Source organism: Fundulus heteroclitus, chromosome 18 (genome assembly GCF_011125445.2).
Source record: "Fundulus heteroclitus isolate FHET01 chromosome 18, MU-UCD_Fhet_4.1, whole genome shotgun sequence".
NCBI classification, from domain to species: domain Eukaryota; kingdom Metazoa; phylum Chordata; class Actinopteri; order Cyprinodontiformes; family Fundulidae; genus Fundulus; species Fundulus heteroclitus.
The window spans coordinates 6,833,624-6,861,289 of NC_046378.1; the positions used below are offsets into that span (position 1 = coordinate 6,833,624).

The window sequence follows — 27,666 nt, forward strand, 5'->3', positions numbered from 1 at the left end:
TGCGTTACAAAGGGCACACCGGCGTTGTGTGTTTTGCGTAGGTGTCGGTCATCTAAGTTTCAAGGCCTGTTTGTGATTGGAAAGCATTGCTCAAGATGAAGAGGCCATTCACCCTGATACTTAAATAAAACCCAGCTTTAGGGAAGAGCAGCTCTTCATGCGTGTGGGCGAGTCAGGAGGGATTTTTGGAAACCACCGTATTAGTTCTTGTAGTATTACCCATGAAATACACTCGACTTATTGTATTTTAATATAGACAAAAGCAGCATTGATGTACTAAAGACTAGGAAGCGTTTTTTTTTAATGTAACACTTCACTTGCACCACAGTAAGTAGGACATACTAACTAACTTTCAGGCTTTCATTTACAATTGAGCGTATCAGTCAAATGTCATTGATAAAGAGTTTCAAAACCTTTCTGCTCATCCATCCATTTTTCTACACCTGCTTAGTCACTGAACTGAATTTATGTCCTCATCTGCCCTCTTGTGGCCAAAGCTTGGAGTACCACAGCACGTTTGGTCTTCGTACCGTTGAAGCTGCAATTCTGCCATCATCCGTGAATCCAGTAAAGTGCTGCATAGAGATAATAATAAACAATGATTGTGTAACAGTGAAAATCATACTCTACTGTTTGTAAAGCCAAAAAGTGACTTGAACATGCCACCAAGACCCTCACTTTGACAGTTCGGTCCAGGATAGCTCATACCTATATGGCAAGTTTAGATTCAAGATTCTTTTCTGATAGGAAAAGGAAAGATCCAAAGATTCGAAAAACTATGTGAAATTACTATTAATTTCGAAATACCTATGTAGTCGTTTTTATTTACAAATATGATTTTGGGATTTTTTTTTTTTTTTTTTTTTTTTTTTTTTCTTTTGACCGGAAGTAATATCAACATTTTGGAGGGGAGCTACTGATCAGGCCTCAAAGACGTGGAGCTCATCGCCAAGGAGAAATCCTCAAAATACCAGCAAAAACAAGCTGCAAGCAGGTCAGATGTCATAAAATGGCTGGATTAGCAACAGACGCTTTACCATGTATTACTGAGAAGACTTTGTGTGTATTCCGACATGAGATTGTTTTTATAATCAAACTTGTATAAGAAAGTATTTTTCAGAATTGATTTCTTTTTACAGTTGCCCTTTCAGAAACAAACTTGTTTGCTGAATAAGTTGTTTATAAATAAACAAATTCCACCAGATATTGCAACAAATTCTTCTTCTTATTATTATTATTAGTAATAATAATAAACGAAGTTTGTTTCTGAAAGGACAATTATTATTAGTAATAATAATAATAATAATAACAATAATAATAATAATAATAATAATAATAATAATAATAATAATAATAATAATAGATGACATTGCAATTACGTGTGTGTGTGTGTGTGTGTGTGTGTGGGGGGGTGTTCCCCCTCCCCAATGGATGTTTCTTTCTTTCTCTATGTTAGTATTCTTTTTTTCTTATGGAAACCCATTTCCGACACTTAGCTATCTCATAATTATGAGATACTAAGTCAGAATTATGACATAAAACTTTTCTTCATCAGATTGGCTGAAATGGGCTTCCATATTTTCTAAATCTAGCTGTCCACTTTGATTATATTTCATCTTAGAATACACACCATTAGATTACCAGTTCTAACTAACTAACTAACTAACTAACTAACTAACTAACTAACTAACTAACTAACTAACTAACTAACGTCTGAATAAGTTGCTAGTGATTAAGACCACTTTAAAAGCTACAAGAAAATCCAGCTCAGTGTCAGTAAAATATAAGAAACAGACGTTTTGTTTTGCACATTGCTTTGCTGAAGATAGGACAAGATTACATTCTTTGGTCTAAATATGATCATAATTAACATAATTTATTATAATGTTCTTCCTTTCGTTGACACTGATACGTCTAGGCGAAACTGGAAGTTCCGAGGCCACTCGAAGGCCTCGTGCCGCTCAGCCAGTCAGAGAGCTTTCCTTGTTTCCTCTCCGGGAAACCAGGAAAGCGTCCATGGAGATGATGTTTATGCTGTGACTGTTGCACCGTTGTTAGCTCCTGGTTATGCCACGGCTTCCGTAGAGGGCTTCAGGCTTCTCGGCACTCTTAAAAGACCCGATGACGAGTCGGTTAAGGCCAGGAAGGTAAACGACCCCCCCACGAACAAGCCTTCCTCTAACTACCACTAAGCCCGCTGAGCTAGCCCTAAGCTAACACCGGAGCTCTTCGACGCAGAAACACAACGTCCAACGCAACAGTTTGAAGTTGTTTGTTGTCATTCTTGCGCCAAAGCCGTCCGCTTGGGCTCAGTTAGGCTCCCTCTAGGAAGCAGTTCTCCACTCTTTGCTGTGAGCCGTGCCGTCATCTCGTCCTATAATCCTGTTCTGGGCACGGCGGAGGGGGGCGAGCCTGCCTGTAGGATGCTTCGCCGGGGCGCTCCTCGGTCGGCAGCGTGCTATCCGGCGTCAGCCTCTCCTCTCCGTGCTCCGTGATCTAGCTCTCCTGTTCTCTCCGCAGTAACCATGGCGGCGGCTGCTCTCATAGGAAACCAGCTGATCCTTGAAGAGGACTACGACGAGAACTACATCCCCTCTGAGCAAGGTAAACAGTCACAGACAGAGTAAACTGAAGTTGATGCGTCAGATAGTGAAGTGAATGTACGTAGGGGGTCAGAGGGAGCTGCGTGGTGTTTTTATTTATTTATTTATTTATTGTTTTTGTAGATCTAGAGCAGGGGTCTGCAACCTGTGTGTCTTTGGACCTTTCACGGTGGCTCTTAATAACTTTGGCTACAAAATTCTATTTTTATAATGCTAATTAAATGTAATAATGATAACAAATGCAGGGTTTAGCAGTTTTTTCTTTCTTGGAATAATTGCTTTTAATTTTCACAACAGAATGATGCTAAAGGTGCCAGTCATGTTTCATTTTAAATGAATATTTTTTTTCATTATGTTGGAAAACTATTATTTATTTATTTATTACATCGTTACCCACAAATATCCACATCCCGTCCATCCTCTTTTTTTTTTTTTTTTTTTTTTTTTAACCTCAAAATATACAGAAAATGGCGTTTCTTTAACGATGACAACACATTTCCTACGGTAGATCTTTATCAAAAATTAGAACCTGTCTGTTCAAGGTTTACCTTTAGATGCACATCCCCGCAGACCCCAATGCAGCCAAAAATGTATCGCTACATATATTGTTCACCACAATCGGTAATCAACGGTAATCTGGCGTCCTCTCTGTTTCTCTTTTGAAGCGGCACACTCTTATTTTTATTATTCAGCAACGGCCCTCCTTTGATTCAGCTTTTTTTCCACATTCTTCTGTCTCCCTGCGGTCAGAGATCCACGAGTACGCGCGAGAGATTGGCATCGACCCCGACAATGAGCCGGAGCTGCTGTGGTTGGCCAGAGAGGGCATCATGGCCCCCTTGCCTCCCGAGTGGAAGCCGTGGTAAGTAAGGACAAGGCGGCTGCAGAAAAAGGCCTTTGCCTGTAAGTTAGCTAGTTTAGCGGGAGGCTAGCCCCAGCTGGGTGCTAGTGATTTGTCTTTCAGTGCAACAGTGTGTGCCATGTTTGATAGTTTTACTCAGTTACAGTGCTTTGAGCAATTACCCGTTCCACCGTAGCCCTGGCTTTATGTTCAGGGTCCTTTACCTGCTGGAAGACGTAGCTGTGCTCCAGATTCAGGTCATTAGCAGCCTCTGGCAGCTTTTCCTCCAGGATCGCCCTGTTTTTAGCCCCATCGGTTCTTCCAGCTTCTCTGGCCAGCACCCGATTCAACCTCCTGAGCTCTGGATCTGTGCAGCTCCTCCAGAGTTACCGTCTTTTCTTTTGGCTGACTCTTTGGATCTCGCCTCGCCTGTCAGTACAGGCGAGTCTCGGTAGTCTTCTTGCACCGTCCTCTTTCCTTTTTCAGATGATGGATTAAATAGAACTTTGTGAGATGACCAAAGCGTGGAATATTGTTTAATACCACAACCTAACTTTAGACGTCTGCTCAATATTACTGACCTTCCTGATGTCTTCCTTTGTCTTAATAATGTTGTTTATAATAATAACACTAATAATAATAATATTAAGAATAATTTATTGACTTTTTGCTGCACTTCACATTTTTCCATCTCCAAGTGTTACTAAATAAAAACAAATAGAAAACAGAGCAAGGCACTAAAAGCAGCAGAATTAAGAAACACATTTATTATTTAATTTTTATTTTTATAAATTTTTATAAAGTCTAAAAAAAGTGCTCGCAATTATGAACTGATAGAAAACCAGCTAAATGGCCGAACCAGTTGAAATAGTTACTGCCTAGTCGTAGGTCAGAGTGAGACCATAAGCTTTTTTTTTTATAGCTCAAACTGATTCCCTACTTTTTCCTCTCCCCCGCTCGGACGCAGCCAGGACGTGACAGGGGACATCTACTACTTCAACTTCTCCACGGGCCAGTCCACCTGGGACCACCCCTGCGAAGAGCACTACCGCTGCATGGCGAGCCAGGAGCGCGAGCGCCTCAAGCTCACAGGCCCTGCCGGCGGCGGGGGGGCTAAGAAGGACAAGAAGAAGAAAGAAAAGAGGGAGAAAAAAGAAAAGAAGAAGAAGAAGGAGCCGCCGAAGACTTCAGCGGTTAGCGGCTCTTATTGGATCATTACGTTGTTTCTAGAACAATTTGAAGCTTTATATTTAGACATTCTTTAGGGTCTCAATAATAATTTTAAGATGAGTGATCTTTTAATGTGATGAATTTCTAGCAGGGAAATTGTGAGATCTAACCCTTTCAGTGCATCATGAAATACAAAAATAAACACTTTATTATTATTTTCTACAAAATAAAACTTGATTTACAACACGGGTCATCTCGCCTGACCTACTAACCTTTTAAATAAGTGTGAAAAGGACGGTGTGAACTTTGCCCTTTCCTCTTCCTGTAGGCGCTGAGCTCATCTTTGGGGCCGCTGCCGTCCCCGCTGTCCGCCTTGGCTCCTCTGAGAGGTCTAGACGCCTCGGGCCAAGGCCCCGCCTCTGGGCCCGGCCCGTCTGTCCGGGGGTCCCTCGGCAGCTCGGCGGGGTTGGAACCTCTGAAGAAGATGTCCCTTCTGGTAAGCGCCTACCAAGAATAAATGTGCCCCGTCGTTTGTTAGCGGTGAACATAACGCTCTTTTCTTTGCCAGGGTCCTCGAGGCGGTGGGGCGGCGAGTGTTTTGGGCACCAGGAAAGGGGAGAGGGTCGCGCTCACTCTGCACGGCTTATGCTACGACGACGAGGACGACGACGGCAACGATGACGAGAAAATGTCTGAAAATGAGGTCGGTGAACATTTCTGTTGTTTTTAAGAAATTCTTTTTTTTCTTTTTCTTTTTTTTTCTTCCCCCCTCACCAAACCGGAACTGGTCCTATTTTCAGCTGAGTCCTTCCGGATCAGACAGGCTGCTGAAGAACCTCCACCTGGACCTGGACGCTCTGGGAGGAGGCCTGCAATATGAGGTAGACGGGTCGACGCATCAGGGGATGGATGTGAGGGCTGGTTCACACGGCAGGATTCTGAGCTCAATTTTCGCCCCGATCTCCCCCTTCCTGAGAGGCGCCGATTATCGGCGTACCTCCTAAGAGAATCCTAAGAGACATTCCTGCTGTGTGTGGCGTGTCAGGAGTGATCGGGTCCGCTCGGTGGAACGTCGGGACCGCTCAGATCTCAAATCGGGGATGTCCAACATGTTGGGTTGTCTTGCCCCGATATCCTAGCATGTGTGGTGCTCCCTGAGGAAAAACGAGCATGCAGCCTGGCTAACCAATCAGAAACTCGCCTCTATTTCACATCGCAGGAAGCGTAGAGCCCCCCAGTCGCGTTGTCTCCACTTCTTTAAACAACAGCTTTTCTTTTTCTTACGTATTTTCTCCGTTAAAATCAGTCCACAAACAATCCCTATTATTCTTCCTGGTCGTCCATGATTATTTTGCAAGATTTCCCATCTGATATCTCAGGCTTTGAAAATCCTGCCGTGTGAACCAGCCGTAAAGCTTTTTAAAAATCTTCTCTGGGGCCCCTTGGTGTAGCCAAGCGGTTCGGTAAACGCGTTTTAAAGAGTTTGGATAGTCTCAGGAAAAAAAAAAAGTGTGCGTGTTCTGTGCGCACGTTTCGAGCAGGACAGCGACGGCAGCGGTGCGACGCCAGCCGAGGAGAGGACGGAGCCGGAGCTGCAGGACTTGGCCCGGTCCGGAGACCACAGCCCCGAGCCACCGTCCCACCAGGTAAACGCAGACTTTCTCGCCCTCCGGTGGGCACCGCGCCGTCTCATTCATTTAAAGCTCTCAGCTCGACTCTTTTCCGTCACCGTTTTTGTGTTTTATAGAGGTTATAGCGCATTTTAACGGTGTGTTTTTCTTTTAAGATCCAAAATGACCTGAAAGTTCAGCTTTTTTTTCCCCTAACAAAAGTATCGGAAACACACGAATACTTGGCTCAGAAAAGTTGTCGTGTCTTTGGTTGCTGGTTTTCTTTTTTCTCACCATTTTGTGCTGCTGTGTTTTTTTTAAACCATGTGTCATTCCTTCTCTTGTCTTTTTGACGTTAAACCACCCCCCTCCCCCCAACCTTCCCCCTTTCTGCAGCTGCTGTGCTGCTGGGATCTGTCCTATGGGCACGGCTTTTACTGTGCCTTCCTCTTTGTCCTCCTGTCCTCCTACTGTCACTGTTACTGCTACGCCGTCTGAGCTGAAGCATCCCTGGCATGCTTCTCCACCGCCAACCGGGGATGTCCCGATCAAAATGTTTGTCACCATTACAAGGGATGCACCATATATCGCCATTAACAGCGGCACCGGCCGATGTTAGTCATTTTTTAACATATCGGCATCGTTCGGATAAGTAAAACTGGGCCCGCACTAACAACCGATGTTTATTTCCATTTGGTTGCGCTTTGTGCCTGTGTTCCAGGAGAGGGAGGAGATGGGGTTAGTCATGCGTTGTTTTTGGTTTTTTATTGGCCATGTGACAGTAATGCACTGCAGCCAGGATTATTATTTTTATTTAAATGAAGCAGAGATGTCAGCAGCTTGGTTTCACAGTGTCGAAAGAAAAGCAGCATGTATGTCTAGACTATAACCCACATTCAAAAATTCTGTTAAATACACACACACTCATCGGTTATCGGACATAACAGCAATATTAATATCGGATGTCGATATTGGCCCAGATTGTCATATCGGTGCATCCCTACCCATTACTGATCAGAGTCCTGTGAGAAGAGGCATCTGCCGATACTGAGACCGGATCCTCTCAATGCCATTAAACGTTAAAGGTGCACGATGTAGGAAAATCATGCAAAGGTAATATCAGTCCATATAAATTCACATTTTAAAAATATTTTTTAAAATAACACGACACACACTCCATTCTTTACTAGTATTGGATTCAACCCAGAGACGGCAAGCGTCTTCCTGATACCTCCAGTAGCGTGTTCTCTTTACCGTGACAGATATGATGTCCCAACAGGACATTTTTAAAGATATTCAGTACCTGAGATCACACACACACACACACACACACACAGCTCGTCTTCAGTGAAAGCATGTTTTCATGCCAAATAGTTAGCTGAAGTGCTGTTCTAATGCTAGCTTGTTTTCCCTCTTTTGATATGATTCTGTAATTGGACTCATAACAACCAAGAATCTCTAAAGATGTTCATTTCTCCTGACAAAACAGGTCACATGACACCGGCAGGGCTCCATCTGATTGGCCCATTAGACGGATTTGCAAGCCCTGTACATGAAAAAAAAAAACATAATTTTTTTTAATGGCCATACATGGCTCACTGGGGGTGCGGGTGACAGTCGCAGTACGCCACCAACAGGGTTGAGGACTTCTGTTTGCTGTTTTACTCAGAGACTCTGAATACTGAACGTTGAAAATGCTGCGATCGGGACATCCCTACAGCCAACATAATGAATCTAATCTACTCTTTGTCACTGATTTTATGTAACTAACGTGAGAATAGGACAAACTGTTCTTTCATCACAACTGAAGAGTTTTCCTGGAGAAATTCCCCACTGACCTATAGTGCTTCAGTTCAGTGCTGAAATAAATACGTTGTGCTTGTAAATGACTTCCTCAGACCTTTGTTGTATAATCAGCAGCTGTGTGTTAAAAAAAAATCTGGGACCAGTGTTTAGCCCAAAAATATTCATACCGCTTGCAGATTTGGTTTAAAGTAATCTTTTAATGGTCCTGATTTGACCGCAGTTTAAGATTAGGGTGATTGCAAGGGTGCCTTCTAACTTTAAAGACATGGATCTCATTACCAGAGATATATTTGTGGAAAGAAAGTTTATTTTGTAGACACTTTAAAAGGCAGCCTAGTGCATAAAACATTATTATTCCTAAATTGATACTCCTTTTTACCATGTTATTATCTTTTGATACTAGTTTCGTTTCTTGTCAGAAACAAGCATCCTGGTTGTATGACAATAATGTTGAGCTTCACTGTGTATTGTTGTTTCTTTTTAATTGTTCACTCATAAGGTCCTGGCTTTAAGACGAAGTACACCCTCTTTCACTTTTAAGTTTTATGTACCTTTATTATTTCATGTCCTAGCCTATTTCACGCTTCGTCGTCGTTTATCTCGCAAAAACCAAGTGAAACGATTTACCCCTGAGAAGTGAGTGCTAAACACAGCCGTAAATGTTCAAAAGAATACTTAGAGAAGAAATAAAAACAATCTTTATATCTTTTACTATATTGTGATGTCACACTAAGAGAGCTGTACATGAACTAGTTCCTGCAGACTTCAGTGACCCGATACAATGTTTTGCATAAATTAATTTATCCTTGTTTTATTCAACTCTTACAATAAAATGTGTAACAAAACCAGATGAGGTTTATCTGGAATTTTCAACAGATTATTCAAAACATATAAAATAGATGGTAGATGCAATCCATCGATCTTTTCCGCTCCATTCGCTGTTCTTTGCAAGGAGATCTTTTCTGCAATCTTAAAGCTGGAACGCTGAGCTAGGATGCACGACATCAGCGCGGTCTCACCCACAGCTTTGTGGAACGTTATGTAGATCCTGGTGTTTCAGTTTCCTCAACGACAGCAGTCTGTTCTGTGTGGTCCAACTTGAGTACGAGGCTGTTGTCTCTGCACCAGGCCTGGACCTGTTTGACTTCCTCCCTGTATTTGGGTTTATGCCACAGTCCCACTCTTGTAGTTTCACCTGCAATTGAAATGTTTTTTCTCACGTGTTGATGCACATACGTGTGTGTTAACAGTGGGATTGACAATGAACCGAGCACACGACCCTGAGGGATCCCAGTGCTGCTGACGGGATGACCAAAGTTTATATATAACATTAACTTTTTTTTGATACCAGACTAGGTTCTTAATAGTTTTCTTTATTATGCTGTGACATGTAAAGTTTTAGATTTGAAAGAGAGTGTACTTTATTTTTTTTTTTTACCAGGCTTCTTTAGCTATTTCAGCATCTATGGGAATTTCTTCATGTTAGAAAGTTTGTCCAATGCATGCGCCGTCAGTTTTGCATGCAACTGTCTAAGTAATGTCCCGCCTTTTATTGTCCTTCTGTGGGAGTCACTCTCTTTTTGTCTGCCTGATTCCCACTCCCGCCCCCTATCTGCCCTTTTGTGTCTCTGCACGCCTTCCTTTGTGTTTTGGGATGGATGGACCGCTCTTCTTCTGTCCCTCCAACAAGGACTCTTTAAGGGGCCGCCGCGTCCACCTCTCAGCCGGGGTGGGCGGCAGAAGCCAAGCCAGTGACGAGGGAGCTGGTGCTACCACCCCTGAGTCTGAACACTCTGAACAGGAGGGAGAGAGGGAGTTAAATGAAGGGGAGGATGATGAGGAAGTTGACGAAGATCATGGGACAGGAGATAAAGTAAAGATGGAGAGGGACAAAGAGGCAGGGACTGTGAACAATGCTGGAACTAAAAGAGAGACGCAAGATGATCTAAGCCAAAAAAAAGAAAAGGAAGGAGTGGACGAGCATCAGAGTGGAAGTAAAGAGAGAGAAGGTGACGAGCTGGAGGAGGGATTCAGTGTTGGCAAAGATGAAGCAAAGGACTTTCCAGACAGCACTGGTCACAGCAGTGGACAGAAGAGGAGAGAACAAGGTGAAGAGAACGAGGAGTTAGAAGGAAATGTTAAGGGCCAGAATGATGAGAGCAAGAACAGAGACGAGAAAACTGAAAGCAACGAGACCAAGAAGGATGTAATGGGTGGGAATGATGGAGAGAAAGAAGTGGAAGAGTCTGAATCTGAGGATGAAGTGGCTGAAGAATGCCTCAGTTTAGATAAGGATGGCAGAGGGACTGAGAAGATGGGCAAAGCAGAAGAAAGGAGAGGTGAGGCTGAGCGAAACGTTAGTGATGAACCTCCGGGTGAGACCGAGAAGCCAGAGGAGGAAAAGACTCGTGAAACGGGGCAGGAAGGGGAAGGAGACGAGGAGGGGGAGAGTGACGGCGCTCTGCAGGGATGCTCCATAAGCCGCAGAAAACAGACAGAGACTCCAGACGAGGTTCTAGAAAGATGTGTGCGCAGCGAAGGAGAAGAGACGTGGAAGGAAGGAGTGGAGATAGAGGACGAGTCAGAGGGCCGAGCTCCACCAGGAGCGTCAGAAAGCGAAGAAGAAGTCGTTGAGGTGTTTACGGCGGGGCCGTCTCATGGCCAGCCCGCCGGGCTAGGACGGAGGACCACCTCCTCCCTTCCTGCAGAGGTAGGGCTCGGTGTTGCCTCCTCCGGTCTCTGCCAGCAGGTGCATGTAGCTCCCCACGTCCAACTCCAGCGCCTCGGGGGCTGAGTGGCGTTGCTGTGATTCCTCATGCATGCGAGCGGATTACCCTCGTCAACGGGTAATCTGCGTGAGCCCCTGAGGACTGGATTGGAAGGTTTCGGTCCCTGCTCTCATCGGCAGTACAGATTAGCGCCCTGCGTTTTTGTCGAAGGTTTTTCACCTGAGATGCTCAGTCAGAGACGGGACCTTCGGTTCCGGCCAACACCTCCCCCACATCAGCGTACTCGCTTTGCTTCTAGGCGTCTTCAGAGGGGTGCTGCCTGCAGCCTAGCCTTGAACTCTGCTTGCATGTCCGCCCTCCCTCGGTCCTGGTCCAGTCTTCGTTTGTTTGTTTGTCTGCGTGTTCGTGCAGAGGCTCGGCGGCGTTGCCTTTTCCACTGAGTGTGTTTGTGTCATTGCAGGAATCTGGGCCCAACAAGAGCGTTGCAGAGGTTTCCTCCTCCGCGGATCTGAAGGTAACACTCGTCATCCGCTAACCCGGCTGTTTGATTTCTAAACACTGAGGAAGCTTCTGGTTCTCTGTCTCTGAAGCTGTCGCAGAAGGTTCTGGACGTCAACGACCTGTCCGGCACCATCAGTCCGCTGGACAAGGACGAGAGGGAGGAGACCGGAGAGGACGAGGCGGGGGGCGAGGGCGGAGGCCAGGCAAAGACGGACGTCACCAGGAGGTTATTTCCCCTTTGGATATTACTGCTTCACTTTAAAGATTTCTTTGCTCTAGTGCTTCTCCCAAGTGTGCAACGACCATAACGCCTTCTCCTCTCTCACCATCTCCTCAGTCCGCTGCCGTCTCAAGGCAAAGACGAGCCAGCAGCTCATGAAGTTGATCGACTTGTCCTCCACCAGTCCGACCGGTCACAATCCAGCTCCTCCTCCGTAGAACAAAGGTCCCCCAAACGTCACAAGACACAAAGCCTCGGTGGGACTCTGGGGCTGCAGAGACCCGAAACCTCCAGAGGTCGGTCTGGCCGGGCGTTAGACGCCCCGGTCCAGGATGCAGAACCTGCCTCCAAGAGGCCAGGAAGTTCCCTGGGAGAAGAGCCGAAGTGGAAAGCTCGGATGGAGAAAAAGGAGGAGAAAGATGAGATGAGGGCAGAGAGGGAGGAGGGGAGTATGAGGCAAAAGGAGGAGGAAATGGGGGAGGAAGCGGAGAGGCTGAGAAGGGACCTCGAGCAAGGGCTGGAGGAGGAGAGGCAGCGTTTGTTGAAGGAAAGGGAAAAGAGGATGCGTCTCCTTCAGGAGGAACTGAGGAGGGAGGAGGAGGCGGAGGAAAGGAAACTGAGGGATGAAAGTGAGAAAAGGCTGAGGTAGGTGTTGGCCGAGTCAATCAGGACTGCATGGTGGCTAAAGGTACATCCACCGTGACCCCGGAGCGCGTCTTCCTGCTGTTCACGCCGCGACTGTGCTTCCAGGGAGCTGCGGCAGAACCTGCTGTCCAAGAGGAGGGAGGAGGAGGCCGGGCTGAAGGAGGAGGCCGATAAAACGCTGGAGGAGCTGAGGCAGTCCGTCAGGGAGGAGCGGGAGCAGCAGCAGCGAAAGCTCAGGTAGGACCTGCGGCGCACCGGCAGCCCCCCCCACATCCCGTTATGTTACAGCCACCTGGCTGTTATAGGCGGCGATAGACCGACACAAAGTGATGCTCAAGTTGTTACCCGTTGTTACCTCGGTGCACCTTTCTGTTCATCATGCTGGCTTCAAGCTAAGGCCGCTGTCTGTTTGATACCCTCAGGGACGAGAGCGAGGCCACGTTGAAGGAGCTACGCGTCGCCCTGGAGGAGGAGCGAGCCGCCACCCGGGCTCGGCTGGAGGCGCAGAGGAAGCAGGATGTGGAACGCCTGCAGGCGGAGTCGGAGGAGGAGCTGGAGGCCACGAGGAAGAGGCTGGAGAGGGAGAGGGGGGAGAAAGTGGACGCTCTTAAGCAGGAGGTGAGCGAGCGCGAGGCTTAAAAGGCGCTTTGTTTTTAAATTGCACAATTGTTTGGTGCAGGAATCCCTGCGTGACTCTGCAGCTCACCAGGAACCTCCTTCTAGACATAGCCGTCTCTAAAAGCAGGAAACACCCCGTAGTTAGTCACTCCGCTCAGGCCGAACATCAAACGTCAGCTCCATCCAAAAGTCGACATTTGAGCCGTTTTGATGGATCTTGCAGCCAAAACAAATCAAAGATCCGTCTGTGTTTACAAGCTTCTGTCTGTACGAAGGTCAACAGCACCGAGAGGAGGAGGGAGCTGATAGTCAGTCCCCGACCTGAACACCAGCTGGCAGAGTACCACAGAGAGGTTAGGGAGCACACACACACACACACACACACACACAGAGCGCTGTCATCAGCACCATCCGTGTTCCTGCGTAAACACGAGCCGGCGCCCCGAGGCTCGGGTTCCCACTTAAGCTCTGCGCTCTTGTCCTCCTGCGAACCGAACCCTCTCCACGGCCGGCCCAGCTGAGCGACGTGCTGCAGGAAGTGCGCGACGAGGTGCAGCGGGACCACGACAGGAAGCTGGAGCAGCTGAAGGACGACCACAGGCGGGAGATGAACGACATCAGAGAGAAGTACCTGGACGAGGTCAGACATGGGAACAGGCTCAGCCACGCCGCGCACCTCAGTACTCTGGAGAGGAATAAGATCCTCCTGTGCGCTATGAGGTGAGCATTTATGGCACCTGTGCTTGCTGGTGTTCTAGGAGAGCGCTCAGAGGGAGCGCCTGTTGCATACGCTCCAGGAGGACAGAGAGCGCCTCCAGGCATCACACGACCTCCGGCTGGAGAAACTCCGCCTGCAGCTCGATGGGCAGCTCCAAAAGACTCAGCTGGCTCATTCGCGCAAGGTGAGACCAAACGGGAAGCGGGTTTTCTCCTAAGAGGTTAAAGGATCTGTCCTTCCCGTACAACGCAACGATCTGACCTTCTCCTGCAGGAGTCAGAGCTGCGGGATCTAGCAGACAGGCTGGAGCTGAGAGAGAAAGAGCTGAAGAGCCAGGAAGTCTTGCTGCAAACCAAGGTTTCTTTCTCTAATTCTAGACAGTGCTTCGCAGGCCAATCGTGTCACTTCCCGTTAACAGCCTCTAATGTCTGTGTATTTTCTGGGATTTTATGTGATAAACCAACAGAAAATTGTGGAAAAATCTGCCTTGCCTTCAGTAGGTTACAAATTTCCAATTAGCTCTGGACTTTGGGCCACCCTAAAACCAGCTCTGGCTGTGTGTTTAGAGCGATTCTGCTGCCCAGGCTCCAGTCTGGTTTCCAGCCTCGAGCAGCTTTTACACCAGTATTGATCCTGAATTCATCTCCATCCAAATTCCAGTCGACTCCGACCAGCTGGCTGATAGGGCTGTGCATAAAAAATAATACAAAGATTAATATCAATGTTATTTAAAAATGATTTAATATCGATATTCTGGCTTTCAATATCGATATACCTCCCAACCCCTAGGGGGCGTTATTACAGCGTTATTACCTGCGATTTTGGTTCAAGTTAAAAAATCTGAACTTTTCAGCCAATTTGCGTCACGTTAAGGGGCAAAAAAAAACAATTCTGTTGCGCAACAATAGATTCACTCTCCAAAAAGCCTGTATTTTGGGTCCTGGAGTGAAATGCTTCTCATACTGGGGCCTGGAAACACCCGCTGGAAGCCATCGCGCTCCACAAACAGCTGCAGATGGTGCTTCTTGCGGAACCACAACGCCGTTGTTCGGCTTTCCGCCCCATGACTCGCTTAGTGTTATGGGAGTTTTGGGTGGGATATTAAACAATAGTAACTGAGTTCCCATCTTTACTAAATGACGAGACGGTGGTATAACGTTCCAGCACCTTTATTGAGAAACAGAGCAGAGATTCACATAGTTGGAAAGTAATCGCACCCCACGGTTCCGCTGCAGTCTCTGTCTGCCCTGTCTCTGTCCGTGTCGCTTTTCGGGCTTCCCCTAATACTGCACCGTGGCCTTCCCATTAGACAAAACAAAGACAGTCTATCGTAAACAATCAGTATCCCTCAGCAGCTGCAGCATTTGGCCTTGCAATCAGAAAACAGTGGATCTCATACACAGACATCAGGTCTCCAGGCCTCCTCTGTCCGAGTGGTGTGAGGCCATAGTGACTTCAGAATAATAATTCTTATAACATTCCTCTCTTTTTTTTTTTTTTCTTTTTTTTTTTTGATGATGGCGTCGTCAGCATCAAGACAAAACAAGATGACCCATCACTTGAAAATGTGAACAAAGCACAGAGGAACCATTTCTGTAAACTCGTAAAGTGGGACCCAAAGGGTTCCCGTGTTGGAACCGGGTAGTGCTGGAACTTTTAGTACAGATCAACATGAATGCTTCATAGAGCTTTAACACACAAGATCAAAGATTTAGCTTTTGTCTACAATTTAGGATTCATCTAATTAGGTAAGGCCTGTTTTAGGTACCTATGCGCACATTATTTTAAAATTACATTAGACTATGGTAAGCTAAACCCTGTTCATTAACCAAGGTCGAATCCGTCTACTCTTTACCCACCCTGAATACCCTCCTACTCCTTTCTCCACTCACCCCTACGATGGACAATAATCCACCACTCCAAACTTATAACACCAGGAGCAAAGGCAGGAGAGGTTCAGTGCGTGCAGGGGAACCTCCAGAAAACGCTACCCCTAGGGGGCAGTAAAAACTGGCAAGCCCCCCTCCCAGGGAAATCTGCTCTCGGCCAATCTGAGCCTGAAAACCCTGTATTGAATCTAAGTGTTATCATTACCCGCTAATATTAAAGGATCTTTAGAGCCAATCCGATCCTGGTTCTTCCTATATCAAATCAAAAGGTGCATAAACCATAGATCCTTGTGTGTCTGAAGCAAACAGTTTCCATTTTTCATAAACCCATATTGATCAACATGATGTTACATTAAAGTGTAGATCTCATAACACAAAAAAATCAAACGTGTGAGTCAGTGGAACAGAGCAGTTAAACAAACAGCAACACAATATGAGAAGAGTTCTAAACGTCAAGAACGCAAAGTTAAGAAAGCCTTCAGGCCATTCAGGCACAAGGCAGAAATTAATCTAATCGCGCTTAGTGTCTCTTCAGGCAACTCCTCCCGTTGAAGAATAAGGAATCAGAGTTCTCTGGCTTCTTCATCCCCAGTCCTCTTCTTGGTTCCCCCTCTCAGGCTGGACGATTGAGCTGGATGGTAATAAGCGTTCAGTTCTGGATGGGCACTGAGCATTTTATTTTGCATTTCTCTCTAATAAAACACTTTGTGAAGATGGTCTGCAGACACGAGTCCTTGTTCCCACTAGAGAACAGAAACAAGGTGTAATTAGTGTTCTTATCAAAACCCCTTTCATGTGTCATTTATTAAAACATTCTTCAAGCACTTTCACATTCAAGATATTTCTGTGCACAATTATTTAGCTCTCAGAATTCTGCAATTTAATTATTAATTAAAATAGTAATCTTTAAGTTCAAATGTATCTGCAGTAAATTCATAATAATTCTTAACAGAATGCTTTTAATGTGTGTCTTAACTGTTGTTGTCTGACAGTTGAAGTTCTCTGCAACATAATTTCATCAACATATTCGTTTCATGACATTTCCCATTTATTTTGAAAACCCAACTGAGAAAAAGAAAGCCTTTCCATGTGAAAGCCTTTTTCCTCTCTCCCTCTTTTTTTTTTTTTTTTTTTTAAAGAAAGCGAGGTGCTGTTCTGCACAGAAAAGACAAAATATTTATACCATGCTGTTACTGTTCAAGGACGCCATGGTTCTACAAACAAAGCAATGAGAGAGAACAGGAGCTTTTGAAAACGCTCTAACATTGTAGAACAACTAAAGCTACTTAAGCAAATCAGAATTAGTTCCCAAATTAATCCTAAAATAAAGTAAACCATACATGTGATTATTTATTTTCTTAAACTGAGGATTAAGGACTTTTATTAAGAAGTTCTTGGGTGAACGCGTCTCTGCGTTCCTATTTGTCTAGGCCTCTGCAATCTGATCTATGATCTATGTATTCTGAGTGCCAGGTCAGGAAGGGTTAAGGTTCTCTGAAGCTTTCTGTTTTCAGCAACCCTGAAAACCCAGAACCCTTTACAGTCAGTGTAAGGTGTCAGATGACATGTGGGACCACCTTGTCGTCCCTCTGGTTCCACCAGCTTTGTCAAGTCCACAGCAGCTCGTCCTGGGTGCCATGCCCCAGGGGTCTCCACACCCCCCTGTGTGGAACGCCTCTTATTGTAAGGATCTCACCTTATGTCCCGTTCAAAACAGGAGTTCCAATGTGGGGTGTCTTTGCTGCTTTAATGTTCCTCAGAGAAAAACCTTCATTCATTGATACCACCTTCAAGCTGTTACCCTTTTATCATCACAGCCCCCCAACCATCCTGACCAGATCCAAAATGTCCCCATAATCTAATCTAATTAAATTAATCTTACTTATTTTTTGTATGTAAGACGATAACCATTAAATTATCCTGATCTAAAAGCCCTCAGGTTAACAGGTTAACTGGTTAAAAAGACTTTTGAGTTATTTGTGTTCTAGTTGAAAGATATTAAATCTCCATAAATATTGTAACCATTGTACCCTGATGCTTTAATCCTAAATTTACCCATGTTAGTTAGTAGGATGTGTCATTGTGCTAATTTTATTGCAACATTACCCATTTTATCCAGTAACCTTTTGTTACTGTTTTATTGATGCCTGCCGGAGTAGCAGAAATCAGCTTACACTAAGATGTTCATTAAATGAAATGCTATTTAAAAGTTCAGATTACTCTACCTATATAGTGAAAACTAATTAATTCATTTATTTATTTAACTGTTGATATAATACCCACTTAAGTTATTAAGTTGCTCCATAATTCCATCAAGGTGCTTCTTTAAAAGTTTTCACCTTTACATAATCTTAATGTGTTTTGTTTTAATTGTGTACAACAAAATCTGAAGTGAAATGCATGAAGTCGTGTCTGCAGAACTCATCTGTGTTTGTTGTCGAAGGTTGTCCGATGCCTCAGTCATAGTCCTTCAATGTCCATTTTCCAGTCCAATGTCTAAATTCAGCAGCCCAACATTCTCCTTCTCATCAACAGTCCATCCTCCAGTCCTCACGCCTGCAAACAGAATGAATTCTGCCAGCATTTTTTGCCAAAGAAAACGCTCCATAGATTGAAAAGAAATTACAGCAAAGCAGTCACAAACATTTTAACTACAGTGTTCCCTCTAACATGACAAACATAAAAGAAACAAAAGGATGAAAAAAATAAATCAAACTTTGTCTCTGACAAAATAAAACTCAAAACTGGATCAGGCTGAAGTCAATGACATCACCTTTAGTCCTTGTCCCAAGGATCAGCCCCCATGGCACTGCGGCACTGTTTCTGCATTCTCTCGCATCTGAGAATGTCTAAAATGAGACTAAATCTCTATGTTAGCCCAATCCTATCATACTGACCAGGTTTATTTGCAAAGAAAAAGAAGCAGAAAGATAGAGCTGTTAATAGCAGAAAGCAACAAACATTTTTAAGACACCACCTTTCCTGCTGGAAGATCTGGCATAACTTGGTTAAAACTAAGTATAATTTAGTGTCCAAATCTGATTATAACTCCTTACCGCACTGCTAGCACTGTCTTTTCAGAGTCTTCTGTTGGCAGAAAAGGTGGCGTCTCCTTTAATCTGAAAGCAATAACTCAGAGAAAAACAAGAGTGTTAATAGCATGCAGTTAAAACCCTGGTCCCCTTAGTGTCCCTTTAACATGATGTTTTTTCCCTTTTTTTCTCTGATCCTGGGAAGGTTTCTATTCTTTACCTTTCCTTTGAAACTCTGTTCAAAACACCTCCAAAAGAAAGAAAACAAAAAAACGAAAGAAATTAACCAAACAAAATTAAAACAAAATTGTTTTCCAAGGAGCACAATTATGTCTTTTCCAATATGACATAGGTTTTTGACTTATTACAAACCTTTTTGATATCCTTCTGGTCCTTTGACCATGTGTACTTGCTGTTAGTAATAATTTTATTCATATATACCTTTTCAATCTAAATTGGTCAAGTGTGAAACTTTAAAGCAATGATTGTTCCATTTTAGTTTTTGAGCTTCTAGTGTTTCTCTATAAATGATAAGAGTTTTCCCCATAATTCAGCACATTGAGAAGGCTACCCAAAACAAACCAAGATTACAATTAAAATTTAACCCTTCAGAAGCTGGCTTTATTTATTTTTTCCCTCTGACATAGTTTTCGGGCCCCAGGCCAGAACACACAGACCCAGCCTCGCCATAAACATTCAGATGTTTAAATCATGGTCAGATTTGTTTATCATATCTATTGTCCTTCTCAGGTTATACTGTCCCTCTGAGGTTCGCCTCAGCGCAGCATAACTAATAAAATCAGATGATTTTTTTTACTGATGACGCGTGTAACGTGGCCTTCTGATATTTTGACGCTTCTCAAAATTTCTCATTAGTTGCATTCAAATCCCAAGTAAAAAGAAATAAAATAAATGAATAGAAAACCCTTAGAAAAGCAACCATATTTACTTCCATACAGTTTGTTCAAAGCACAGTTTTCCCTCATCTATTTAAATCAAAAATCTTGTATATCTAAACTTCTTTCAACTGGACTGGTTTGTGATGAATCATTATTATTACAAGCAATGAGATCTCAGTAATTTTAAATTACTTTAGGGCTAAAAAACAATTATAGGATCTCAGCCTAAATTTGTAAAACAGTAAACTTAACAAGCTTATGTAACGCTTATGTCCAATTTCTAACAAAGCTGAAATATTTCTGTTCAAGCCATGTTAATCTCTCCGTGTATCAATTTAATTTGGTCCTGATATTTAATGTTAAAAAACAAACTTTGTTATTTAAATCTCTCTTTTACTGTACCTCTATTGTTAACATAGTCCATGCTTAAAATGTCATTTGAATTACGGAGCTGCAGTTCTCCCAAAACAAATGAACATTCTGAAACCATGAACATTACTTTTACCCCGAATTAATTCACACATACGAACGTTTAGTTACATAGATACATACACACGTACGGTTACATACAAACGATGACATTCTGACAGACAAACACGTGCAGGCCTGCTTTTTCACCATCTTAAATAGTTCTATGTTTTTCATATTTTTTAAACGTCAACGCCGAAAGATGTTTTCAACGCGTTAAGTTCCCGCTTAGTTTAAAAGGTGGAGAGCGTGCGCTGGTTACGACCCCCCGATGCTTCGTCCACACGCGGTTTTACGCTTCAGTCCCGCAAGGATACAACTCTGTGTCTCGCAGACACTTGGACGCTTACCCATTTTTGAAAGTTATACGTCGCTATTAGCAGTTTAGACCAATTTTATCCACAACGGAAGTGCCTAATCGGTCCCCACGTAAACGCTTCCCCGGTGCAACGCCTTTTTAGTTTCGTTTCCGTTTCCTTGTTTTTATCCATTTTATTCAATTTTCGCTTTTTTTCCTCTTAATTTTATTTTTATTATTTAGTAGCAGTACTGCAATAAAATAAAATAATAGTAATAATAATAACCCCTATGTGAGAAATCTGCATGTTTAATCAAATCATATCAAATCATTTATGCATGTCATGCGTCTGGGCCCCTACGTTTTTCAGCATGAAATCGAACGTCTCACCCTGGGGCTAGGCTTGACCCTGAAAAACCTCTGCCTTTCCCCCATTACACTGACTCTTCTGCTTCCAGACTTTTTTTTGTTTGTTTTTATTTATTTTTTCCTTTTTTTGTTTTTTTATTAATATTTTTTACGTCCTTAGCACGATCGACCAACTAAATGAAAGGCCTCACATCCGATGGTCGCCTTTTTGGTATAATGGTCGGGGTCCCCACTTATCAAAGCTGCAAACGTCTTCGCAACAGTCAAGGACTTAAGCATCCCTGCCGCTTTCATCCACAACAGAAGTGGACAGCCTCTTGCACAAACCCAAGACAAGAGGACTTTAATGGACCAGCTGCAAACTGCTCAGCCGGTCACCTGTTCTCCAGGTGAAAATCACTCTGCCACTCCTCCCCCCTTGTGGGAAAGTCCGTATTTCAGCTGAAAACGTATTCTAATTAAATTTTGAATTTTAGTTTAATGTTTAAACCTTAGTCACCGTTCGGTATTGCGAACCCTGTTTTATTTGCCTTAAGGATTAAATATAATTCATTATTTCTACCGGCTTTTACTTTTACTACCTTTTAGGTTTACAGTTTTAAATTTTAAAATTTCTTGAGGTATACTTTAAAATGGGGTTTAAAATTTAAAAGCTTGCAAGCATTTTTTGACCAATTGCGTTTGTTTTTAAAAGAGCTGGAAAATAATCCCCTTACCGTCTCATGAAAGAAAGGTTCGAATCTTCGCGCCGACGCCCAGAGACGCTCCGAGACCAGGAGCTCCTCCACATCCCTTGAAAATCCATTCGGGGTACCAGAGGCCGGATAACCTCTCCGGGCCGGCCAAAGCAGCTCCTGTCCCCGGACTCCCTCGCTCGTCGGTCGGAGATCTTGTTCGTTTACGCCAAATTGTTGTGGGAGTTTTGGGTGGAATTCTAAGCAATAGTAACTGAGTTCCCATCTTTACTAATTAACGAGACGGTGGTATAACGTTCCAGCACTTTTATTGAGAAACAGAGCAGAGATTCACATAGATGGAAAGTAATCGCACCCCACGGTTCCGCTGCAGTCTCTGTCTGCCCTGTCTCTGTCTGTGTTGCTTTTCGGGCTTCCCCTAATACTGCACCGTGGCCTTCCCATTAGACAAAACAAAGACAGTCTATCGTAAACAATCAGTATCCCTCAGCAGCTGCAGCATTTGGCCTTGCAATCAGAAAACAGTGGATCTCATACACAGACATCAGGTCTCCAGGCCTCCTCTGTCCGAGTGGTGTGAGGCCATAGTGACTTCAGAATAATAATTCTTATAACACTTAGTAAAAGCGATCAATGGCAGGTGATGGAAAATTGAGCTGTATCGCGTTTGGTGTGAGCGCTCCATCACAACAAGGGCTAACTCAGATTTGTTGAGTGCAACGCTGATGATTACATCGTCAACAGAGTCTCCCACCTGAGTTGTGAAGCTCTGCAGCTCCCCCAAAAGAACCACTCTAGTTATTATTTTGTGTTGGCCTGTCAGATACAATCCCAACAAGATATTTAGAAGGCTGACGTTTCAAGGTTCACACCAGCACTACCCAGACTGATCGTCTGCTCCTCCCGCCAGGCTGCAGATCTTGACAGGAGGAGGAAGAAGCTCGGAGACGAGGAGGAGGAGCTGGACAGACAGCTCGAGGTGTGAGCTTTTCCCGCCGTTTAACCATTAACTCTCCGTCGTCTGTGCCGACCACCAACACGCTTCCCCCCGTGCCTCCCTCAGGCGTTACCTCGGCTGGTCCGGGAGAGAGACCAGCTGAACGAGGAGCTGCAGAGGCTGAGGGAGGAGGTGGCCCAAGCCCGGCAGATCTCTCACTTCGCCCGGGAGGAGAGGGACGAGGCCAAGGATCAGAGAGAGAGGATGAGGGAGGAGCGAGACAAAGCCAGGGAGGAGAGCAGGAGGGCCAGGGAGGACAGGGAGCGGCTGGAGAGCAAGGTGGCGCTGCTGCAGGAGCGATGCGACCGCCTGGCCTGCAGACTCAGGTTTGAACAGCCTCTGTAACGGCAACAGTGTAACACTAGAAGCGCTGGTTTGTGTTAAAGCATTTTGTTTTAAATTTTAACTCTGGCTTGAAAACATGCGAGAACAAGAGCTTGATGTTCACGCCTCAAAACGAAAGCTAAACTTTAAGGAGGTTTTTGTTTTGTCCAGCGAGCTGGAACAAGCCAAAGACGGAAGCGCGCTGGCCAACCCGGAGCGGAGCCGAAACAAGGCCGAGGAGGCGGCAGCGCCCTCCGACGACAGGACCGAGCCCTCGCTGCACGTCGAGGAGCTGGACGAGCCGCCTCTCTCCTCTGCGCCGGACAGCCACAGCAGCATCAACGAGTAAGCGGAAACGACGCGGCGAGCGACGCGGACTCAAGAGCGCCGCTTTCCCGAGGGGCTAAAAGGCCAAAGGTGACTTTGTTCGCAGGTTCCAGCAGTACGTCTCCTCACACGGCGCCTCCATCCAGAAGACCAAGCAGTTCCTGGAGAGGGAGAGCAGCCGGCTGGTGGAGAGGCAGGCGGCGCTGCGGGCGGCCCAGACCGGCGGCGCCCAGGACCCCGCCCTCAGAGGGGCGGCCGAGGAGGGGATGAGAACCCTCCAGCAGGTGCAGGGAGGGGCTCTTACAACCGGCCGGGTGGGGCTGATCGCTAAAAGCTGATTGATTACTGATTGCTTTCCCCCCATCCTGTCAGGAGGCCAGAGACGTGGCGGAGCTTCAGCGGACGGTGCAGAGAGGAGCCTCCCTGCTGCGCAGGAAAGAGGAGCAGCTTCAGCAGCTGGAGAGCTCCATGGCGGAGGAGGTGAGGCGAAGCACACGTCATTCTGAGCTGCTTCTGCCACAGACGTCTTTTAACCGTTGAGTGGGAAATATCTGAGTCGCTGGAGCATAACTAAACACCTGGTTTCACTTTTATATAGATCTCTATATAAAGATCTGTCTTTAATGTGTTCTGCCGACCGAGGAGGTTGTTTTGTGCTCGCTTGGTTGCTTAGTGCGTGTTTCCTGTCAGAATGTCAACCACCAGCCTTCTTTGTTGCGTCGTTCTTTCAGGCCATGCTCCAGGATTCATCTCGGCTCGCCGAAGACAGGAAGGTGACGTTCGACGTGACTGAGTCAGACATCAGCAGCGCCGCGGAGCCGCCGGGCGGCACAGGTGACGCTCCTGTCACACGCAAAGACCCAGGAGTCCTTCTTAGCAGGCCTGCTGCGTGCTAAACGTGTGTTCACTGCAAAAAGGGAACTAAAAGTCAGCAAAATTTTCTTAAAATCAGTGTATTTTTACTTGATTTGAGCAGCTACATAACACTTTATGCCAATGGAATGAGAATTTCTACCCCTAATTTAAGATAATTAGTCATCCTGCACTTGAAACAAGATGGAGATGAATTGTTCGTATTTTAAGTGCAAAAATCTTATTCAATTGGCAAATAGTCTGATTTACCAGCTCAAATCAATGAAAAAGACACTAATCTCAAGAGGATTTTACCTACTTTTAGTTCCCTTTTTGCAGTGTTTTCCACGCTTCTGGAGCGGAGACATACCAGCTCTGCAGATACGATCGATGTTTTGTGAATTAAACATCGAGGTGTGAGCCCCTGAAACGTTTGCTGCACGCGAGGCCCCAGCAGAGCCGTCCCTCCTGGGCCGGAGCTTTTCTGTAGGGTTCCATGATTTTAATGTGAATGCCGAGTCTCTGCGCGTAATCCACTTCAGTTTATTCCTGCGGGTCCAGCTGAAAACCCGCAGGAATAAGTTGAAGGACAACTAAGGCAGATTTGAGTTAGAAGGGCAACGGGTACGAAGTTCTCCGTCTAAGGGAACACGCTCTTCGCTTTTCAGCAATCCCCCATGCTCAGCAAGCAGGATGTGAGTGAAGATGCATATGAGCTGGAGAGCTCAGTGGTTTGTGTGCGTCCTCCGTGCCGTTTCGCCTCTTCATGCCGGTCTCCTCCTCTCCTCAGCAGGAGACCACCCCACCGTCCCAGCCAAAGTCCAGGAGCTAGCGGAGTCCCTGCAGCACATCTCAGGCCAGCTCAACAGCGTTCTGAGCGCACTGGGCACGCTGGCCCAGAGGGAGCACGGCTCACCGTACGCCCTCTACTCCGTGCCTCAGCCTCAGAGGTTCGGCACAGAGGCGTGGGGCCCAGCCGCCGCGGTGCCGGTGACTCCCGGCTCTGCGGCGCCACCTGAGAGGCTGTCAGAGCCGCTCTGGAGCTGGGCACCTCAGAGCAGCTCAGCAGGCGGCCCCCTGTTCAGCACCCCCATCAGCAGCGGCCTCACCGCCTCGGCAGACTTCATGAGCAGCAGATGGAGCCAGATATTCCCAGGTGGGTCGACGTGTCATGAAAGTCCGATCGCTCGGGCTCATTTAGTCCCCGCCGTTGGTTGCTGAGCTGTTCCTCTGTCCTCCAGGAGCAGCCGTCGACCCGCTCTCCTCCAGCGCCGCCAGAACCCTCTCCTCTTATCCATCGTACCCTGCAGTCAGGTATGCGCGCCGTTTGATGACGCAGTCGATCGTTACTGCACAGTGATGCCTGAAGTGTGTTTCTGTGCGTGTGGAAGTGAGCACAGCCGCGGCCGCCAGGCGACGCAGAGGTCAGCGGAGCTGGACGGTCAGAGGCTGCAGGGGCTGATTGACAGTAACAGGAAGTGGCTGGACCTGCGCAGGAAGGACCCCAGCATGTATCCTTTATACCAGAAAAAACAAAAACCAGGTTGCAACCACTACTATTTATACAGATTAGCTTTTTTTTGGGGGGGGGGGGGAGTAGCTGATTGAATTGAAATAAATGAATATTTTCTCAGTGGATAAGAAGAAAAACTGAATAACCTTTAAAGGTGCGTTCACACCGAACAGGAACAGGGAGTGGATCGCTTGACACTTCACCTCTCTCTCGCAAACAATTTGCACGGACAAGGCGGTGAAATTTCGGCCAGCTCGCTTCACCGCGTCATCAGAGTGGAGGGGCGTCTATCCGCTTTCCAGATCCTTCTGTGTTCAGCTCACCGTGGCGGGCATGGAGTCTATACAGTGATTCGTTGCCGTACGTCAGTGGTTCCCAAAGTGGGGGGGCTTGCAGGGGGGTCATGGTAGAAATGGACTGGAAAAATGACCAATGTTAAGAGGTTATTTCAGAAATAGAGATTGATGGCAATGTTGAATTCAACTACGCAGTAAAATCGACAGTCAAACTCTCAACAGTTACACTTTAAAAGTGGTAGTTTTGTAATTTAAAGAAGACAAGAAGCAGTTTGTTTTATCGTTGTTTCACTGCAGTTGAAACACAAAAGTCTGGGAACCACTGCTGTATGTGATGCGGAAAGCTAAAAAAATACGCATCGCCGCCCATGGGTCGGCGAATGCTCCCTGGAGCTGAGGCCTTCATGCAGGGAGAACATGGAAATCATTCTCGTTGGCGTGAACGCACCTTTAAAAGGCTGCAAGCGAGGGACAAGTTGGATCTGCGGGTAAATCGGAATCAGTGACAGATCAGTCAGAGCTGTAAGAAACGTCTGCATTAACAGGAGCTCCAATGTCATATTTGTGTTGACTGGTTTATTTCAACCGTCTCCTTTCTAAATGATTGGACAGTCTGCTTCGGTGGGTTTAAAAAGCAAGCGTAGCGCCTACAAATTGGAATTCATTGAATCCACACATGGCCAAAATGATAGAAACAGGTTCAAATGCATGTATATCTGAACAAAAAAGCTTTCTGTTGCCACCAGTTAGCTTCCATGCGTGCCCCTGGCTGGATATTTGACCTCCTCAGGGCAGACGTGGCAGAACTCCTTTAAAGCTTTCTGGCATGGACCCACATGGTGAACGTAGTTTGGAAATTTCCAATAAGACCGAAGTCAGGGGGATGGACATGCCAATTCAGAAGCTTCCCAAAAGTCTCCCAGACCTAATTATGTGGTGTATTAGAGGTGACTGTAGCAAACAAGGCGGGCCAGAAGCTTTTCGACGAATACAAAGGGAGTGTGGCTCGTCTGCCACTTGCTGAGGTTTAACAGAATATCAGCGAAGTCGTGTGTGGAGACAGAGAATCTGACTCGTAGGCGCATCTTGTTCTTACAGATCGTTGGTGTGCTGTGGCATCATTCCACACTGAAAATAAAACAAAAAAACCTTGTCATCTGTATGAACTTCCTGCCTCTGAGCAGCTCCGCGGTAACCCTCTTCCCCTCGTCACTGGTGTCCATCGCTGCCTTTAACTCAGCCCTCCAGACCTCTGTTCACCCGCTACCGAGCTGCTTCCTCCAAGAACGGACTGGTCCAGCTGGGCTTGGACGACAACAACCAGATCAGAGTCTATCACCACTGAGGACAACCCACGGCTCCGTGGACTTCAGAGCATTTAACGACGCCGTGACGTGTCGGCAAAGCCATGTTTACAAAGACTCTTTCAAAGCTCTGGGCACACAGGTCTTCAGGGATGTACCGCCTCCTCCGCTGTGGACGTGGCTCAGGCCGGGACCCCATTTCTCCTAAAACTATGTGCAGGTTACATTTTATACCAGTTTCTTGTCTAAGGCACTTAGAGAAAGGCTTTAAATAGATTTTTTTAAAACTTCAGCAGCAAAAATCAATTAGCTGGTGGTTAACTGCTTAAAAAAAAAAAGGTGTTATTTACTCCTTTAGTGTTTACAGAGCAGCAGCCAGTGTCTGCATACTCATATTGTGCTAGTGTGTAAATATTCTATTTTTATTAAATGTACCTTTTTTTTTTATATACATGAATGTTGCATTTTTTTCCCTTTCTGGCCAAAAATAAACTGGAGGAGCCACCGAGAAGTCCAGGGTGGCTCTGGAGGAGCTGCTGGAGACCCGTAGCTCAGGTGGGAGAGTCTGTTGACAGGAAAACCATTAAAAGTTTTCCTGTGAACAGACACAGTGCAGGGAAGCTGGACAGGGTGGTTGAAGCTAAATAAGATGGGAACTGTGAAGGAAAAAAGAACTTAAGACTGTGGTGAAGGTTCACCTTCCAGCAGGACAACCAGCACTTAATCTGCGGCCTGAGTCACAATGGAGGGATTTAGATCAAAATCTGATCATGTGTGAGAGTGGCCTAGTCAAAGCCCAGAGCTAAATTAAATGGAGAATCTGAGGGCAAACTTGTGTGTGTGTGGTGAGGGGGGGATGATATTCCCTGATCCAGTCAATCTGTCAGAGCTTGCTCTTTGCTGCAAAAAGCCGTTCAACAAAGTATTTCCTCGGGGTGGGGG

General features: G+C 45.7%; 1 protein-coding gene across 5 annotated transcripts; it reads left to right on the forward strand.

The window, feature by feature from the left end:
• Nucleotides 1-1,967: 1,967 nt before the first annotated feature.
• On the forward strand, nucleotides 1,968-27,177 carry LOC105933179 (centrosomal protein of 164 kDa). 5 transcript variants are annotated; one of them, XM_036149677.1, is made up of 28 exons: nucleotides 1,968-2,147; nucleotides 2,521-2,604; nucleotides 3,354-3,465; nucleotides 4,412-4,637; nucleotides 4,943-5,110; nucleotides 5,183-5,317; nucleotides 5,415-5,495; nucleotides 6,156-6,260; nucleotides 9,721-10,740; nucleotides 11,220-11,273; nucleotides 11,350-11,486; nucleotides 11,598-12,125; nucleotides 12,231-12,362; nucleotides 12,548-12,743; nucleotides 13,019-13,096; nucleotides 13,261-13,383; nucleotides 13,502-13,645; nucleotides 13,735-13,818; nucleotides 22,022-22,090; nucleotides 22,175-22,434; nucleotides 22,604-22,777; nucleotides 22,866-23,043; nucleotides 23,135-23,239; nucleotides 23,491-23,593; nucleotides 24,402-24,767; nucleotides 24,853-24,925; nucleotides 25,003-25,122; nucleotides 26,669-27,177. In XM_036149677.1, the coding sequence occupies exons 2-28, from the start codon at nucleotides 2,526-2,528 to the stop codon at nucleotides 26,763-26,765; spliced, it is 4,947 nt and encodes a 1,648-aa protein (XP_036005570.1). In that variant the 5' UTR covers nucleotides 1,968-2,147; nucleotides 2,521-2,525; the 3' UTR covers nucleotides 26,766-27,177. The 5 variants fall into 5 exon arrangements, with proteins under 5 accessions (XP_036005570.1, XP_036005568.1, XP_036005571.1 ...); XM_036149675.1 differs by having other exon boundaries at nucleotides 1,969-2,147; nucleotides 23,132-23,239; XM_036149678.1 differs by having other exon boundaries at nucleotides 1,969-2,147; nucleotides 23,132-23,239; nucleotides 24,859-24,925.
• Nucleotides 27,178-27,666: the final 489 nt, after the last annotated feature.

What these genes read in the sequence shown, in the direction of transcription:
- LOC105933179 (XM_036149675.1), top strand. Translation starts at nt 2,526, where the DNA reads ATGGCGGCGGCTGCTCTCATAGGAAACCAGCTGATCCTTGAAGAGGAC. An exon ending in CCTCCTCCGCGGATCTGAAG is followed by an intron (nt 11,274 to 11,349) that starts GTAACACTCGTC and finishes CTGTCTCTGAAG; the next exon opens with CTGTCGCAGAAGGTTCTGGA. An exon ending in AGCCACAGCAGCATCAACGA is followed by an intron (nt 22,778 to 22,865) that starts GTAAGCGGAAAC and finishes CTTTGTTCGCAG; the next exon opens with GTTCCAGCAGTACGTCTCCT.